Raw genomic sequence first — 19,664 nt, 5'->3', positions numbered from 1 at the left:
TCTTGTGCCAGCTTGCTGCGCCTACCCATCATGTCAGCTCGCTGTCTTCTTTTAGAAGGCACTGGGCTCTGAACCAGGGACTTCCCATGTGGGAGGCGGGAGCCCAATCACCTGAGCCACATCTGCTTCCCTTATATAACTTTTTAAAATTTCATGTAAGGCATGAAATTTGAGAATTCAACTATGCTTTTATTTTTTTAGGCAGTTGTGACATAAAAACACTACTTATTCTTACAAATAAGCACATTTAACAATGAATGTTTATTATTATGTTCTTGGCTCTGTGCCAGTCTGCACGGAAGAGGTGACATTTAAATTAGACCTGGAAAGACAGAAATTGGATAGAAAGAAGTGGTTGTTGTGTACTTTTTAGCCACTGAATAAATAAAGCATGCTCAAATTCTCAAGTGAGAGAATTTGTGGGCAAGAACAAGTGTTGACTTTTTCAGGGTATGTGAAGAATAGTGAAAGATAAATTTTTAAAGGTAGGTTGCGACAAGATAATGAAATGCATGAATGCTAAGCTAAGAAAACCATACTGATCTAATACTGTAACATTATTCTTATTATACTAATAATAACATTTTATTATTATTGTTGTATCTGGGTTTTAAGGCTACATTAATAGCAATTTATTCAAGAAAGATTCTATGAGCCAGGAAGTGGGAACATGTGACTTTTTAATAAGTGAAACATATCACTGCTCACTGATTTTATATTGGAAGTCATACAACAAAGGAGATTTCTTTCACTGACGTTCATTTAAAAAAAAATATTTTAATATGCATTTCATTAAGCTGATAATTTGCATATACTGAACAGTGAATTATGTGAAGGCCTAATACTATCTTTTTAATCTCCATGCCTTCTCAAAGCTTAGAAACAGGGACTAGCACACATTAAGATCTTAGAAAAGGTGCAGTGATAATCACACAAATGACCAAAATCAATCAAGTTGCTGAAGGAAACTAGGACAAAAGAGATTAAGGATGTTAAGTCACTGGGTGAGCATCAAACAATTTGAAAGCCTGCAAAGAAAATTAACACAGTTTATGGTAATAAAAGACACAATGGATGAGATTAAAAATACATTCTGGGGAACTCTGTCAAACTCCCCAACAGAGCAGCAACAATCCCCGAAGTGCAAGGGCAAAGACCTGTGAAGAAGAATGGTCCAAGTATGGGCCCTTGATACTGATGACTATGCTTATGAACCTGTGTGCTTGAAATTTCAACTAGGCCCACAGCTGCAGGGTGCCTAAGAGTTACCTCCTGAGAGCCTCCATGTTGCTCAAATGTGGCCACTCTCTAAGCCAAACTCAGCATGTAAATGCATTACCTTCCCCCCAGTGTGGGACATGACTCCAGGGGATGAGCCTCCCTGGTGCCAAGGGATTACTACCAATCGCCAGCTGGTAATGTAGAACAAGACCTTGAATAAAAGGGGGAAATGGTAAGACAAATGAGTTTATATGGCTAAGAGACTTCAAAATGAGTCAGGAGGTCATCAGAAGGGTCGTGCTTATGCACATCTCAGCAGAATTCCAGAGACAGCCAAAGTAGATATATCCCCAGGTACTGGTGCTCCTGAGGGCTATGGAGACACACAAGTTCTATTCTATGGTCATGACGGATGGCAATGGAGTTCAGTAGGCCCTACTTTGGAATTTGTGCTCCTGAGTGTGATGGAGTTGGACTCAGATGTGACCTTTCTACACATGCCTCTTCTGTCACTTTTACTGAACCTGTGGTTGGCACTGGGGTTGGTATATACTCAGGAGACTTCAATCTCTGGACTGGCCATGTGCCAGCTGGGCCCTGAGCCTCAGCAGAGTTGTAACACCTACTCTCCGGTTCGTTGGACTTACCCAGGTCAGCTAACAGGGAGGTGAAGATGGTCAACCACCAAACCAGGGAACCGAGAGTGTCTATAACTGCAAGCAGGAGAATCGCATACATCGGCCATGTGGGATCTAAGCCCCCTCTCGATTTAGAGGTGGAGTGGACATCGCCATCCCAGGGTCCACAGAATGGAGGAATAAAATATGGATTAGAGTGGACTTACTGGTATTCTACTATAGAACTATTATGACTCTAGCAATGGAAGAAATTGTATCACTGATGTGGAGAAAGTGGCCACGGGAGTTGCTGAGGGCAGGGAGAGGGAAGAAGAGGTGTGACGTGGGGGCATTTTCGGGACTTGGAGTTGTCCTGAATAATATTGCAGGGACAGATGCAGGACATTATATATCCGGCCATAACCAACTGAATGGACTGGGGGTGAGTGTAAACTACAATGTAAACTATAATTCATGCAGTGTAGCACTGCTCCAAAATGTATTCACCAAATGCAATGAATGTGCCACAATGATGAAAGAAGGTGTTGATGTGGGAGGAGTGGGGTGGGGGTGGGGTGTGAGGTATATGGGAATCTCTTATATTTTTTAATGTAACATTTTTTGTGATCTATGTATCTTTAAAAATAAAAAAAGACAAATAAAAATAATAATAAAAAAAAAACTCAGAAAAGGTGTAATTCATGGTTGAGAAGCCAAAAAAATAAAGGTAGAGAAAACAAGAAATAAAATTTAATTAGATAATTTTCCAAAAGCTAATGAAGTAGAAATGATTTAGATACTCCCCATGTTCCTATATTTTCTTTCTAAAAAATATTTCCTAAATTGACTTAAACACATAAGTAAATCACATCAAATAAACTTATAGCTAGCAAAATGCAAGAGAAGATGGCTGGAGCCATGATCTTTGACTGACGGAAGGGACAAAGGAGTTAAGGAGTTTGAAAACAGCTTAGATGATCTGTAATATGCATTCTTACTAAAATTCTAAGATTCTGAATCTGCCTATACCCTAAAGCTAGTTAAGTCAACTGAGGAGTTTTTGTGGTTGTTTAGCCACTGCAATGGAGGTTTTTGTTTAAGTTTTATAGAAAACCATGATATCAGGGATTGGCTTCAAAATAATCCACTATGCGCATGGGTAGTGGGGATAAATAGGTGGCACTACAGAAGAAATAAGACTGTCTGTGTGCTGATAATTGTTGGAAGTTAGGTGAGGTATACAGAGATCACTATACTATTCTGTCTACTTTCATTATGCTTGAAAGCTCTCATTAAAAAAAGTTTTCTAAAACAATATTTAAAAAAAAATTTTTTTGAAAAAGGTTTTGCACCTGAGGGACAATACACAAGAAAGGAGTCTTGTATAAAAAGCGTTGATGGGTCATCAACTTTGCAAAACTATAATATAAATAAGAATATCATATCATATTTTTTTTGAAGGAAATGTGAAATCAAATTATTTGAAGTTGCCAACAATAGTTACAGTTTATTTGCTACATTGCCCTATTAATAAATCTAGACCTGAAATATAGTGAAAACACTCTGGCATCAGACAACATGCATTTTAGACTGGGCTGGATCTGACACTTGCTAACGTGGGTGATGATTCTGAGAATAGACTTAACATCTTTGAAAACAGTATCCATTTCTATGGAAAGGAGGATAATTCACATAGGGTTGTGAAGTTTAAATACGAAAAATCATGTAAAATCCTTAGTGACTATCTAGCATATTTTAAGTACTCCTTTAATGATAATGATTTTTTTCACTGTGGTGGAACAATAAAAAACCAATAAAAGCAAAAGCGCTGGAGATAGAATGCATGGGTTCTACTTCACTTACTAGGTAAGAACTTTAGGTTGGTTACTCAACTTCTCTGTGCATTAGAGGCTGCCTCATTTACAAAAGAGGATAGCAACTATCCTAAGGGACTTCTGAGTTTGGATTCAATATATCAACAGTGCCTGGCACAGGGTAAGCACTCAGTAAATAAACACTAACTATTTTTATGAGTAAAAGAATGTTCTGCTAGATAAAAAGAAGTGATAGCCTCGATATTTATCTACCAATCTCTCTCTGAGCCAGCATTTCCATTTCCATGGTATTTCACACCAATCAAATACTGTCACAATCAAGTCACCAGATAATGTAACATTGTTTTGGAGGCTAAATCTAAGAAGAAATCTTTGGTTTTCTCTATCTCTTAACAAATGAATTTCCAATACAGTTGGATTGTTTTAAAAACAGTAATTGATGACAATATAGTCATTGAGAAGTGGTATAAGGTTTTGAGGGAAAATATAAAATTAGAGAAAGGAAAATTGAAAATTACCATTTTAAATTAAACACGGGAGTTAGAAATGGTCTATTTCACCTCCCTTACCCCAAACACGGATTCTTGTACACTATACACCAGCACAAGTAGATCTTCAATTATCCATCATCCCTAAGAACATTTCCTTCTAATGGTAAGATCAATTTTCTTAAATAAACTTGTGCTGGAAAAACGGAAAGATCTCCATTTCCTTTTGGTAACAACTACTTTAAATAAAAAAATGCTACCTATAATAATATGTAACACTTAACAGCTGAGAGTCTTGTAAAGCCAAGCATCAACACTTACAGTATGCACTTGTGGTGGTCGGTGATGCACTGTGAGCTGAGGTCCTGTTGATCCCAGGGTTAGTCCATTGTTAACGACATATGTGGTTGTTTGAGGCACTCGAACTGTGACACCTATACAAAAGAGAATGAAGGGACAAAATCTGAATTCTATTCTAAATTTGGTGAACACTGGTAAAACACTTAAGTCAGTGAAGCAAAGTCTCCAAAATTCTAAAGGAAAAATATTTCCAACCAAGAAGGCTATCCAAAGTCAAATTATCATTGAAACATGAGGATAAAGAAATTTTCAGATATGCAAGCACTCAAAAAAAAAAAAAAAAAATCTACCTTCCATGTACCTTTTTTTCTCAAGTAACCATTGGAGGATAGTTACCACCAACATCGAGAGAACATAATAAAGAAACGGGAGTTCCAGCACAGGAGAGACATAAATGGAATCCCCAACAGAAGGACTATAAGTAAAACTCCTAGAGCACGATTGTGCACCACATGGAGAGGGCTACCAGGCCAGACTGAAGCAGTGTGACTCAAAAGACAAATAAATTGAGGCTGTCTTCATAAAGATCCCTGCTGTACCATCTTTTTAACCAAGACAGAAAGCAAGGCCATAAATAATTCAAATTAAACTGAAGACAACACATGGAATACAAATCATATAGTATAAATGTCCAATTTTCTTTGGTTAACTCTTCTAAAGGAAGAAAAATAGTAGTATTTTTATTTGGTATTCTAACATTTTTTGCTAAATCTAATGTCAATATAAGCCAATCCAATTAAATGTTGTAGAGTGCTACATACAACTAGTCATATACAAGAAAAAAGTCTTACTATTCTGGGGATTGACCTGCCGAACAGCAGGAGCCTGCATAACAGTTCCTCGCAGGGGGGCCTGAGCTGGCGGTGCTGAGAGAGTTGTGTAAACCACTTGGTGGTTTGCAGGAGCTCTTGGTACAGGGAGTCTTGTGGTAACCTGAGTTGCTGGACGATGTGTTACATTCACGGTGGTTGGAGCTAATGAAAAGCAGAAATATATATTATTAAGAATAAGTTAAATTCTATTAAACCATATTAAATGGTAAATACATTTGCATAAAATCTAACTATAATAAAGAAATAAAGACAACAGTCTCCTTTTGTAATCTTGCAAAGTAAGAATACGGTTAACCAAAATTAATATTATAATCCAAGCTTCAGAAGAAAAGAGCACCCCAAACACATGCAATGAATGCTCTCTCCACTCTTGAGTGTGAAGATAAAAGATCTAGACTCTTTTAATAAGAGTATGATCCTCTAAAAGTGACTAAAAGACCATTTTGTTCCTCCTCAATATTTAATTATTCTTAGCAGAGTAGAATTATGGGCCCTTACGGCCTGGAACCAAGGAGTATAAGCCCTAAAAAATATCTTTGAATTCCCACAGTTTAAAGGAACTAGCTGGCTACTGTAATTCACATTTTCTCTTAATATGTTAGATGTCCATTCTTGCTCCCTCCTCTAGTCTAGCATTCCTAATCTAATCTATGTTTCAGGGAAGCGGATGTGGCTCAATTGATGGAGCATCTGCCTACCATATGGGAGGTCCAGGGTTCAAACCCAGGGCCTCTTGGCCTGTGTGATGAGCTGGCCCACATGCAAGGAGCGTGCCCTGCATTGAGCCTCCCCTCGCGAAAGGAGCACAGCCTGCCCAGAGGTGGCGCCGCACACGCAGAGAGCTGACACAGCAAGATGATGCAATAAAAAGAGACACATATTCCTAATCTATGTTCCAGGGAGCTTGAGTGCCTTGAGTGATGTTAAAGAGATATTTATCAAAAAATGTCCTCAATGTTTACTGGCAACACAGAAGCACAATAATGATGATAATTAAGAGTTAACACTTTGTTTATAAAACTATCTGGATTAGAATCATATTCTACAAATAATCATGCCTGAACTATATAATGAAAACTGACAATCTACTTTCATATTAAAAAATGGGTTCTATAATAAAATAAACTGAGTGCAATATTGGATATAACCAAGTTAAAAGAAGTTTTCCTTACTGAAGATTTTTCAGTCTTTACAGATCATAACTTTTAATATGAACCTTTAGAAAGGGGAGGAGTATACAGGAAAGAATACATTTCTTCGTCCCTTTACTCCCCATTCTATTATACATACTGTACACAGGCTTATATAATGACATTTTCTTCTGAAATATCTAAACTAGATGACTGTCATTATAACTTTGTATAAATGGAAGGACACACAAATAAAGCTCCCAAAGTTGAATTTAGTAATAACTGCCTATCTAGACAATTTCAATGAATCCTAATAAAAGACTTCTATACATGAAATAAAGTCCTATATATAAGCAGATTCTTTTGCCTGGCAATGCCAATGACATGAAATGTAATTTACTAAATGGAAATCCTAAGCATCTACAATTCTGAAATTCAACCACTCCACACAATACCTACAAAATAATCATGTACTTCCCCAACAATTTTCTAATTCAAAAATAAAATTATTTATTAAATGCTTGGTAAATCACTATAGAACATATCCCTATTCCTTACAAGTTATTCTGGTATTCTCAGGAAATATTTCCCTGGATAAAATCCCACATGATTCATTGTAGCAAAAAGGTAGAAACAATCTAAATGTCCAGCAATGGACAATGGATAAAGAAAATATGATATAGCCATAAAACAGAATATTATTCAGCCATAATAAGGAATAAAGTACTGATACATACTACACTTTGGATGTACCTTGACAATATTATGCTAAGCAAAGGAAGCCAGTCACAAAAGACCACATACTTAATCCATTCAAATTAAGTCCTGAATAGGGAAATCTATAGACAGAAAGTACATTACTGGTTGCTTAGAGCTAGGGAGGGAGAATAAATAGAGGGATGACAGCTAAAAGATAAGAGGTTTCTTTTTTAAAACAGGAAAATGTTCTAAAATTGACTGTGGTGATGTTTGCACGTATCTGTGACTATATCAAAAGCCACTGAATTGAACACTAAATGGGTTGATTGATTGGTACGTGAGTTATATCTCAATCAAGCTATTTTAAAAATCCAATGTGAAATTCAGTGTTTTCCTTACTAAGAAGAGTGCTTATGTAAGCACTCTGTAGATAATCCAGCAAATGGACTTTTTTTCCCCAAGAAGACAAACTGCCTTGACTGGATTCCAAACAGTTTATATCTTTAAAATATCTGATTTATAACTTGCTGACATGTAGGCAAGTAAAATAATAATTTATACCAGCTGCTGGAAGTATTAGGCCTAACTGGTTGAAGTTAGTACTTATTTAAAAATCCCTGTTTGATCAAGCAATTAAAATTCTTGATTATACTCAGAACTTACCTAAAGACATACATTGTCTTCAAAATAGCACAGAATTACTCTTAATTTTCTCAATTCTACAGTCATGTTTTTCTATAGGCAAAACTAAAGTTTCAGTTCAATGGGTCAGCAAATTCACCTGCAGGTAGTAAGTGTATGGTTGTCTGAGATGGCCCACTCGTTGGCACCCCAGATGGCTGAAGAGGTGGTGCTGGCTGTATGGGTTGCAACGGTCGAGACACAGGCTGAGAAGAACTCATGGTTGACACAGGAGTGTGATTTAGTTTTTTAGGATCTGTTAATTAAGAGTGAGACACACATAAGGAGTATTGAAAAGTAAATAAAAAATAAAAGATTTTTCTTTTGAGTGAATTTTACTTTTTCTTGCTTGCCAATGGATATCATATATACCTCTAAGACAATGAATGCTTTGTTATAATTATCTTATAGAATAAGTTATAAAATAATTAATCATTTTATTAATATATTTAAAATATTTTTGGGTATCTGCTATTTGAAAACCAAGTCATGAGCTTTTAAAATCATTCATTGTTGGTCATATCACGGATTCCAATACAGGTTTACTGAAATTCAGTTTCATGATTTTGCTTCTTTCTTATGAAAGAATCCTACTTCTGGATTCAACACAATATCATGTCAATAGAATAATTACATTGCCTACAAAAGAATATATATCTATATTGGGATATACTACTGGGCAAAATATCTCTCTCTTTATAAATTGATGAGTTTTGCCTTGGTGCTGTTTGATTCTAATTACCCCACTGGTGTTTAGGTCCTTTAACCCAATAACACAAATGATTACTTATTCTTGCTATTCATTCTTTAAAATAAAATATACACAGAATGTCTAGTCTCAAGAAAAGGTTTCCAATAACCTAAGATAAACATGTTTGTGACTCAGACAAAGCCCTTAAAAATAGGAAAAAAACACAATATGGTATAATAATGAAGGATGCAAGTCAAAAGCCCTCTTAACTAAAATGATACCCAGTGATACATTTATGAAATCCAAGAATAAAATCAAGATATAATTAAAGGCTTTAGCATGTGGTACTTTGGTTAGGTGCTACTGGAGAACAATGCCTTCAGAATCAGAGAATTTAAGATATATCCAAAATTAGGGCAATGGAAAGAAGCCACATGAAACAGGGATGCCAGAGAGGGAGATGTCAAGAGCACTGAAAACAAACATGGCTAACATTAATTTTTCCATCCAGAACCAGCCCTACCTGTGCCCTCACAAAAATAACCTGTGTTTATTTTTGTCCTCTACAGCTGTTTTATATTTAGATAACTTGTCTATAAAAACTTAGTGAAAGGCAACTCTGATAACGTGAAGCTTTATAAAGAATAATCAATCGTATTGGTATGAGGAGTTCAACTCTGATGAATAATGTCATAAATCTCACAATTAACTTGATTTATACAACAGAACTGTCTTACTGCAATATAATTAATAGTACCACTACTTAATTTTCCTTTCCTAAAACCAATTAAACTATTTTATTCCCTACTATATTTTTTAAACCTTTCTTTTTTAAACCTCAAATGCTTTTCAGGTGATGATAATAAACACTTACACTTAATAGAATACTAGATTTTTTAATTTATTACTTAATTCTCACCAGACTTTTATAAATAATCTGTTATCTTGAATCATTATTGGAGTTTAATTATAATTAGTGTAGTAAAAGCTTAGAGAAGTCCTTGTTAAGAAAAATACCACATAACTTTACCTTAGCATTTCCCATGCCTATTCATTCATGGAACTTTTTATTTATAAAACATGAAACTTTTACTTATAAATATTAATCAATCATTAATCAATTAGCTTCTAAAATAGTTTCTAAAACGTCTAACTCAGAAAAATATTGGGGATTTTGGGTATCGATGCTTTTTAAAAACAGTAACATTCATTTTTATTTATTTAACACTAAATACAGCAGAATATTTAAACTGAAATTAAATGTAAACACATTTGGAAGTATCTATCTTTAAAATACAACACACATGTATTCATGCATGCACATATAGAATGAAAAAGAAATTTAAGTTAGAGTCAAAAAAACTGGGATTTGATTCCCAGATTCCTTACTTACTTGTCCTCTCTGAAGCTGTTTCCTCAACTCTAAAATGGTTATTTTAAGGTTATTGCAAGGGTCAAGTGAAATACCATATGCAAAAGGAGAGGTGTTTCAAAAATTACATTTTGTACAATTTGTTGTTTTCTTCCTCATCTTGTTAAACTTCATTCAAGATTTGATTTTTGTTTTTTAACTGAAAGCTAAACATCCCTAGTTTAAAAAGGGATACAAATATACCAACAAGGCTATATAGATCTGTCTTCATAGAGAATATTATACTGTATTAACAGGAAATAAGATATCAAAACATCCCTTAGTATGATTACTATTTAAAGTACCTTGTGAAGCTCCACTCTCTTCCTCATCCATTGTGAGATCAATGACACCACCTGAATCACTGCCTGTCGCTTTTATACTCTGAAAAACAAAACGCCTGCATTTTGCAAAGGAAATTCAGGCAAACATAAATGAAAAACAAAATAGTGTGAGAGGACATGAGGATCATCAGCAGCCTGGCTCAATTTGGCTCTGAAACAGAGTTTATTCAAATAAATACCCCAGAATACTTATGAATTATATATCTGCCATGCAAAAATAATTTACTCATATTTTTAAAAGAAATTTTATTAAGTTTTAAACAAACTTATTGTTTAAATCAAACTATCAACTCATTATGCATAGTGCTACCATTAAAAGTAATCAGATGCTTTAAAATTCTGATTAAACATAAACTTCATCAATTTTCCAAGATTTAAAATACTGAACAATTCTAATTTATCACTATTTTTCTACCAAATGGAATCTTTACATCTAGATGGTAGATAAAAATTTCAAAGAATGTATATCTATTTTTTTCCTAAAACAATGACATAGTATAATATAGTGTGCAGTAATTATTAAGTGGACATCCAATTTGACCCAAATGAACCTATTGTTTTAAATCATCAGAAACCGAAGTTTTAAAAAGGAAACAATCTTTAAAAAACATACAATAACTTTTTTAAAAAATGGAAAGCAGAAAGGCAGTACAACACGGACCTTTGGAGCCAGGACCCTGGAGTCAGAAAGACTGACTGAAATGCCAACATTTATTTAGCCATGTGAATATATGTTGAGGTAATTTCCTCAATTTCCAAAATTTGGATATGGAGGCTACTGACAGGATTAATCCAAATAATTTATATAAAGTGCTTAACACTGAGCTTGGTACAAGATAACTGCTTAATACATGGAAATTTTAATTTACTTTATAATATATTATACTGAGATCAACTCCAAAAGATTAAGACTTTGCTTTGCAAAACTCAAGTTTGTCAAAGTAAATAATTCCCCTGACTTGAGAAAATTCAGGTCAAATCCTAAGATAATGATGTAATTCTAAATTTTCTTATACATTTTTCTATGATAATGATTTCACAGAAGACTTATTTACAAACACTCCAGCAATCTGTAAAATCCAGAACTGAAAGTTCACAACAATTCTCAAAGAAAGTAATGGAAACCACTTACTACAACATATTACCTACAGTTTTTAACCAAAACTTACTAGACAAACATGCAAAGAATAGTAAAGATGCAACTATATAATAGTATAGATGCAACTTAGAACAAGACTGTCAGCAGATTTTGTACTTTATTTCTTGTCTTATTTGATATAAAAAGTGACTGCACAAAGCAATAAGTATATACCATACTGTTGGGTCTATAACACACAGAAACGTAACATAATGTAATACATTAACCAAGAACAGAACGGTTGGATGGGAGCAAAGCAGACTTGGACTTAGGGAATGCCTGCAGGTAATAAGGTAATAATTATAACAATGAATTGCTGGATTTGTAACATCAATAGAGGTACTATGTACACCACCACCACCACAGAAAGGGGAAAGAGAATAATAATGTCTCCACATATCACTGGAACTAAGCTAGTATAAATGTAAAGCTGATTCTAATAAGTTTAGATAAAAAAAAAAAGGAATTAAAACAGATAAAGTGGGACATTTTATAAATGGGCCAATAACCAGGAAGATATATAATTATATACACATGTGCAAATAAAAACAGAACACCAAAATACATGGAAAAAAAAAACCACCGAGAAAAGAAGGGAAAAGTAGACAATTCAACAAAGTGAGATTCCAATACCTCACTGTCAATAATGGATAAAATAACTACAAAGAAGCACAAGAAAGAAACAGAAGACTTGAACATCACTATATATCACCTACATCTAACAGACATCTATGGAATACTCTACCCAACAATATCAGAGTAACATTCATCTCAAGTGCACATGCAATATTCTCCAAGATAGGCAATATAAGCTAAGCAATAATTTAGAACCGACAGAAATAATACAAATTATGTTCGCTGACTACAAAGGAATGGAATTTGAAATAAATAGAAAATTTTTGGGAAACTCAGAAATTTATGTGGAAATTCAACCAATATAAACAATTGCTCAAAGAAAAAAATTGAAAGTGAAATAAAAAAAATACACTAGAAATGAATAAAACTGAACACAGGGTGTAACAAATGTTAAGGGATGCAGCTGAACCAGTGTTTGGAGGGCAACTGTAAATATGCCTATACTAACAAAGAAGAAAAATTGCAAATCAAGAATCAAAAAATTAAAGAATACCGAAAAAAAAAGGAAAAAAAGGAAAGATAAAACTAAACAACCTCCAAAACAGCAACATCAGTAACTTGGCTGTCCACCTTAAGACACTGGGAAAAAAAGAGCAAACAGAAAAAACAAAACCGACAAACCTTGATCAAAAACACTTGTGTGATGAGCTGGCTCACATGCAGCGCTGATGCACAGGGGAGCCCCATGCGCAAGGAATGCGCCCTGTAAGGAGAGCCATACAGCACAAAAAAAGTGCAGCGTGCCCAGGAGTGGTGCCACACGCACGGAGAGCTGATGCCGCAAGATGATGCAACCAAACAAGACACAGATTCTGGGTGCTGCGGACAAGAATACAAGTGGACACAGAAGAACACACAGCAAATGGACACAGAGAGCAGACAACTTGGGGGGGGGGGAAGGGAGAGAAATAAATTAAAAAAATCAATCTTAAAAAAAAAAAAAACCCAAGTCTGAGAGAAGAAGGCTGACTAGAAAGACACTGGCATCTCTTTTCTCCCAGGAAAAAATAGCTAAGAACAGGCAGAAATGACCTGGAATAAAATCATCTGGGATTTAGGACAGGAAGGGAAGGCTGGACATCGCCCAGAGCAAAGGAAAAGAATCCCAACTACAAAACTGTGAGTTAAACTCAGGTACAAATGCCAGCACCCCTCCCCAACACTACAGACCAGCGGCCAGGGGCTACAGATAAAGGGGGACCCAGGGGTCCACCTCCTCAGTAAAGGGGAGAGAGACAGACAGAGCCTAAGGCTGACTTAGCTTTTGACCCACAAATTTGGTCTACTGTGTCCCAGGAACCCTTCCAGGCTGGGGGGCAAGGAAAAAGGGGAACACACACTATTGTTTGCCTTGGGAGTCAGCTAGAGACTAAAGAGATCCAACCCTCTCAATCTCCCTCTCCAGATAGGTACTGATGGTTGAGGACACAGAAGAGATTAGAATTACCTGGGGGCAGGGGGAGGCAGGGTACATACGACACCTGACGGCCAACAAAGGTTGGAGAACTGCCTCTGAGAAAGTTTGAAATACAGGCCTTCAGGCAGAAACCTCTCTCACATTGAGTCAGTCCCTGTTATAGCAAACACACTCCAACCAGACGCTGAGCTGAGAGGGCTGCTGGCAGTACAAGGAAGTGCACGTGAGGAAATTAAAAGTACATAACAGAGGCTTTTTCTGGCCTTTACAACCTCCCTACCCAAGGTCCTAAGAAGTGGGTCTTCAACCCATTACTGGATACAGGGCCCAGATCTGACCAGCTAACAGGATCAATTCTTAAGACCAGAACAGGTTGACCAAGAAAAGGAGAAATTGAACATCTGAGTAAACTCACCACCTTAATCACATGCATAGACATCACCAAAAAATTACAAGCTATACTTAGAAAATGGAAGACATGCCCAAGAAAAGGAATATATTGAAACCCCGGAAAACACGCAGGATTTAAGACAACAAATCAAGGAGATGCAGAGAAATAACAAAATCAAATTAATGAGTTGAAAGACAACATTGTTAACAAGGTAAAGGCCACCAAGAAGATAATAAGCGAGCACAAAGACAGAGTTTGAAAACCTGAATATAAAAGTAACAGAGCTCATGGAAATGAAAGACATGATAGGCAAGATCAAAAATACATTAGAGGGGAACAACCAGCAAGATGGTGGCAGAGATAAGGAACACCTAGAGTCTGCTCCTGCTACAGGGCAGGCACTAAACACCCAGAAATATCTAAAGCTAGCTGAAGCTCCTGTTTGGGGGCTCCAGGAGACCAGAAGAGCATCCTGCAACATCCTTGAAGGCCTGGAAGGAGAATGCCCATCTGGAGAGAAGACTTATTTATTTATAGAGTGCTCCACGCTATGGAAGCCGATGTCCATACTCCACTGGAGGCACAAGCCGCCTTGGGAGCTGTTCCGCAGCTGGAATTGAAAGCTCCACTTGCCAAAAATGGGACAGGAAAAGACGTTTAGGCACCAACTTCAGCTACAGGTGAGTAAATTCAGCGGGCTAAAAGTACAATTCTGAGAACAGCTAAAGTTTGAGTCTGTCCAAGTCAGAAAGAGGCCAGTAGCCACCATCTTAACTCTGCACCTTGCACTAGGCAAAGAGGGACGGACTGAAAATCACAATGCTCGTGGGGACCAGCTTCTTTCCATCCAGATCAGATTGCAGCTCTAGCATAAGCTCCAAACACTGCTCCAGCAGGGAGGAACATGGGGGGACCTGCACCATACTCTCCGAGAAATTACTGGCCAAGCTGCAGAGGCAGGTGATTATCCTACTTTGGCAGCAAAAGCTGCCCCCGGAGCTATTCTGTAACTGGAATTGGAAGTTCCATTTCCCAAAAACAGGGGAGGAGGTGATTGGCCACCAATTTCAGCTACTGATTAGTAGACTTGGCTGGCTAAGGTATAACCCTAGGAACAGCTAGGGTGTGAATCTGTCCAACTTGGAAAGAGGCTAGTGGCCACCATTTTGACTCCACCCCCAGGATGAGAGGAAGCCAGGCTGACCAAAAATCACAGTGATGGTAGGAACTGGTTTCTTTCACCCAGATCAGCCTACAGCCCTAACCTAGGCTTCAGCCCCACCTTGGGCAGGGAGGAGAATGGCAGGCCCTGCACCAGCCTATCCAGGTAACTGCAGGTACCTTTGGCTGACAAAGGCTAAATAATAGGAAGTCTACCAGAGCAACTGCGGTCATCTTGAATCTGCACTGCAAAGACTGCTGCCCACAAATGCAGCTCCATCCATACCCAGGCAGGGGAGAAAGGGGTGTGAAGCCTCATCAGTCTCTTGGGCAACTACAGTCTAGGCCTGTACAATCTGGATTATTCCACACAGCTGTGACTCTGTCCCTACCCCTGGGCAAAGGAGAAAGTTGGGAGAAGCTTCATCCATCCCTGGAGCAATGAAGACAGCTTGAGCCTCCACAGCTTAAAGCACCAACTATATCCCTGGCTCCTACTGCACAACCAGCAAGGGAGAAAGGGTAGGAAGCCCTAAACTAAAGAGAAAAACTACACACAGAATAAATACTCTAGTAAGCCAGATACCAAAAGACACCAACAAAAAACTACAATTCATACCAAGAAACTGGAAGATATCGCCCAGTTAAAGGAACAACATAAGCCTCCAGATTAACATAAAGGAGCTGAGACAACTAATCACAAATGTTCAAATAAATTTTAAAATCCATCCAATGAGATGGATAAAGAGATTAAGGATATTAAGAAGACATTGGATGAGCACAAAGAAGAATTTGAAAGCATACAGAGAAAAAGAGCAGATCTTATGGGAATGAAAGGTGCAATAAATGAAATTAAAAATACATTGGAATCATATAATAGCAGATTTGAGGAGGCAGAAGAAAGGATTGGTGGCTTGAAGAAATGGCCTCTGAAACTCAACATACAAAAGAACAGATGAAGAATGGAAAAAATTGAACAAGGTCTCAGAGAACTAAATGACAGCAAAAGACATGCAAACATACTTGTTATGGGTGTCCCAGAAGAAGAGAAGGGGAAAAGGGCAGAAGGAATATTTGAAGAAATAATGGTAGAAAAATTCTCAACGCTATTGAAAGACATAAATATCCATATGTTCAAGTAGCACAACGTACTCCCATCCAAAAAAATCTGAACAGACCAACTCTGAGACACATACTAATCAGAATGTCAAATGCCAAAGACAAAAAGAGATTTCTGAGAGTGGCAAGAGAAAAGCAATGCATAACATATAAGGGATACCCAATAAGACTGAGGGCTGATCTCTCACCAGAAACCATGGAGTCCAAGAAAACGGTATGATATAGTTAAGTTACTACAAGAGAAAAACTTCTGATCAAGAATCTTATATCTGGAAAGACTGTCTTCCAAAAATCAGGGCGACTTTAGAATATTCACAGATAAACAGAAACTAAGAGAATTTCTAGCCAAGAGACCAGATTTTCAGGAAATACTAAAGGGTGTGCTAGAGCCTAAAAAGATAAGACAGGAGAAAGAGACCTGGAAGAGAGTCTAGAAATGAAGATTTTATCAATAAAAGTAACTAAAAGTGTCAAAAGAGTGGTAAAATAAAGTATGACAGATAAAACTCAAATAGTCAGGAATTAACTTAACCAATGCTATGACACTTGTATTCAGAAAACTGCAATTCAATGTTAAAAGAAATTTTAAAAGGCCTTAATAACTGGAAGAAATTTCATGCTCACAGATTAGAATACTAAGTATGGAAGAAATTTCATGCTCACAGATTAGAATACTAAGTATCACTAAAATGTTAATTCTGCTCAAATTGACATACAGACTCTGTAATCCCGATAAAAATTCTACCAGCATTTTTTTTTAACTGAAAACACGATTATCAAATTTATCTGGAAGGGTGAGGGGTCCTGAATAGCGAGAAACATCTTAAAAAGAAAAAGTGAACCCTCATCTCCAGACTTTAAATCATATTACCTAGCTATAGTGATAAAAACAGCATGGTACTGTCATAAAGACAGAAACATAGACCAATGAAACCAAACTAATGGTTCAGAATCAGACCCTCATATATATGGTCAAGTGATTTTTAATTAGCCTGTCAAACCCACACAGCTCAAGGAGAACAGTCCATTCAACAAATGGTGCTGAAAGAACTGGATATCCATAGCCAAAAGAAGGAAAGAGGATCCCTATCTCACACCTAATCCAAAAATTAACTCAAAATGGATCAAAAACCTAAAAATAAAAGCAAGAACCATAAAGCTTCTAAAAGAAATTGAAGGAAAATATCTTCAAGCCCTGGTGGTAGGTGGTGAATTCTTAAAAGAGATAAGAGGAGGACTGAGATGGACTGCTGACATTTAATGTATGTGGAAGTTTTAATTAGTTTTACTGTAAAAGTGTGGAAATGTATAGAGTGGATGCTGAGTAACAGCTAATTTATAAATGGAGATGTGGCTGAAAATGGTAGTCTAGGTATATAAATGCCAGCTGACAGAATGCTAGAGAATAATCTAGGAACTGAACAGCACAGTAAATCAAGAGGTGGATGAGAATTATAGTTATTGGTACAGATGCAGGAGTGTCCTTTGTGGGCTAAAGCAAATGTACGTCACTACTGCAGGGTGGTGGGAATGTGGAGAAGCATGGGCAAAATACAGCTGGAGTGACCTATGGACGGTGGTTAGCAGTAACAGTATAATATTCTCGCACTTATGCCAAACATGCACTGTGTTGATAATAGGGCAGTATGGAAAATGTGTGCCAAATGTACATTATGGACCATGGCAACAGATGATATTATCTGTAACAGATGTACCACCACAGTGTGGTGTGTTGATAGAGGAATGTTGTTTGGGCATTATGCACATGGTGCATGATTGTTTTATAAATTTACAAGTTCTGTCATAAAAAAAATGTATTTAAAAAAAATAAAGAAGGTGGGTTGGGGGAAAAATACACCAAATGTAAGATAAGAACTACGATTATTAGTAAGATTTTGACGATATTCTTCCATAATTTGTAATAAACATCTCATGACAATGCAAGGTTTTGGTGGAGGGGTGCTGCATGAGACCCCTGTATGATGTTATGCATGTTTGCTTTATAATTTCACAACCTTTACTATACACTTACTGTTTATGAATGTTCATATATAAATGGTATAAAAATAAAATAATAGTGTGGGTTGGGGTAAAATACTTCGGTTAGCAGTAATATTTTGACAGCGCTCTTTAATCATTAGTTAAAAATGTTTAACAACAATGCAAGGTATTGGTGGTAGAGTTATGAGAGACCTGCATGATTTTATGTGTTTGTTTTGTAAGTTCACAACTATTACTATACATTTATTGCTTATGTGTGAGTACTGTACTTCAGTAAATTTTTTAAACAATATATTAGAGAAAGAGTGCAACAGCAGGCTTGAAATGATAGAAGAAAGAATAAGTAATACTGAAGACAGAACAACTGAAATTAAAGCAAGAAAAAATGGAAAAAGTGAGCAGGGGGGCTCAGGAAGTTGAATGATAACATGAACCGCAACATATGCACCATGGGAGTTCCTGAGAGAAAAGAGAAGGCAAACGGGACAGAAAGAGTATCTGAAGAAAGAATAGTTGAAAATTTCCCAACTCTCACTAAAGAAGTAAACATACATGTCCAAGAAGCACAGTGTACCCCAATCAGAATAAATGCAACAGACCTACTCCAAGACACACACTACTCAGAATGTCAAATGTTAAAAAGAAAATTCAGAGAACAGCAAGGGAGAAGCAAACCATCACACACAAGGGACATCTTAAGCAGGTCTCTCATCAGAAACTATGGAGGCAAGAAGACAGCAGTATGATACAGTTAAGATACTGAAAGAGAAAAAATGCCAGCCAAGAAGAATTTATCCAGCAAAATTGTCCTTCAAATATGAAAGTGAGTTCAAAATATTCACAAACAAACAGAAACTAAGAGATTTTGTTAAAAAAGAATCCACTTTTGCAGGAAAATATTAAAGGAAGCCTTACAGCCTGAAAGAAGAAGACAGAAACAGACATCTGCACACTGATTTTCATAGCGGCATTATTCACAATTGCCAAAAGGTGGAAACAATGCAGGTGTCCATCATCCTATGAATGGATAAACTGGTATATTCACACAATGAAATATTATGCAGCTGTAAGAAGAAATGAAGCCTTCAAGCATACAACAACATGGATGAACCTGGAAGACATTATAAAATGTTGAGTGAAGCAAACCAGACACCACAGTATAAATACTGTATGATTGCACTATGAACTACATATATTATTTAATCTTATGGAGTTACCAATTTGAATTTGGATCACCAGAAAAGAGAATGAGTTTAGAGAATGGAAAGCTGAAAGTTATCTTGTGCAGAATTGGTAAAAAGATGTGTGTTAATCTTTGGAAATGAACAGAAAACGTGGGGAAGCGGATTTGGCCCAACAGATAGGGCATCCGCCTACCAAATGGGAGGTCCAAGGTTCAAACCCAGGACCTCCCGGGTGATGAGCTGGCCCACGCGCAGTGCTGATGCGCGCAAGGAGTGCCATGCCACACAGGGGTGTCCCCCGCATAGG

General features: G+C 36.8%; 1 protein-coding gene across 16 annotated transcripts in view; it reads right to left on the bottom strand.

Moving 5' to 3' along the window:
• ATF7IP (activating transcription factor 7 interacting protein) overlaps positions 1–19,664 on the bottom strand; it is a 111,960-nt gene that overhangs the window by 5,205 nt on the left and 87,091 nt on the right. For 10 of the 16 annotated variants that reach the window (XM_071210176.1, XM_058282825.2, XM_004460324.5 and 7 more), the window contains 4 exons: positions 10,272–10,350; positions 7,965–8,120; positions 5,313–5,495; positions 4,483–4,595 (listed from right to left, as the gene is read on the bottom strand). In XM_071210176.1, coding sequence (XP_071066277.1) covers positions 4,483–4,595; positions 5,313–5,495; positions 7,965–8,120; positions 10,272–10,350 — 531 coding nt within the window. Of the gene's footprint in view, positions 1–1,868; positions 2,475–4,482; positions 4,596–5,312; positions 5,496–7,964; positions 8,121–10,271; positions 10,351–19,664 lie in introns of all 16 variants that reach the window. The other 6 variants (XR_011646671.1, XR_011646674.1, XR_011646672.1 and 3 more) reach the window with 1 other exon arrangement.

This window comes from Dasypus novemcinctus, chromosome 20 (assembly GCF_030445035.2).
Source record: "Dasypus novemcinctus isolate mDasNov1 chromosome 20, mDasNov1.1.hap2, whole genome shotgun sequence".
Classification (NCBI taxonomy): domain Eukaryota; kingdom Metazoa; phylum Chordata; class Mammalia; order Cingulata; family Dasypodidae; genus Dasypus; species Dasypus novemcinctus.
Note: the sequence above shows the minus strand (reverse complement) of the source record. Positions and strands in the feature narration are given on the sequence as shown.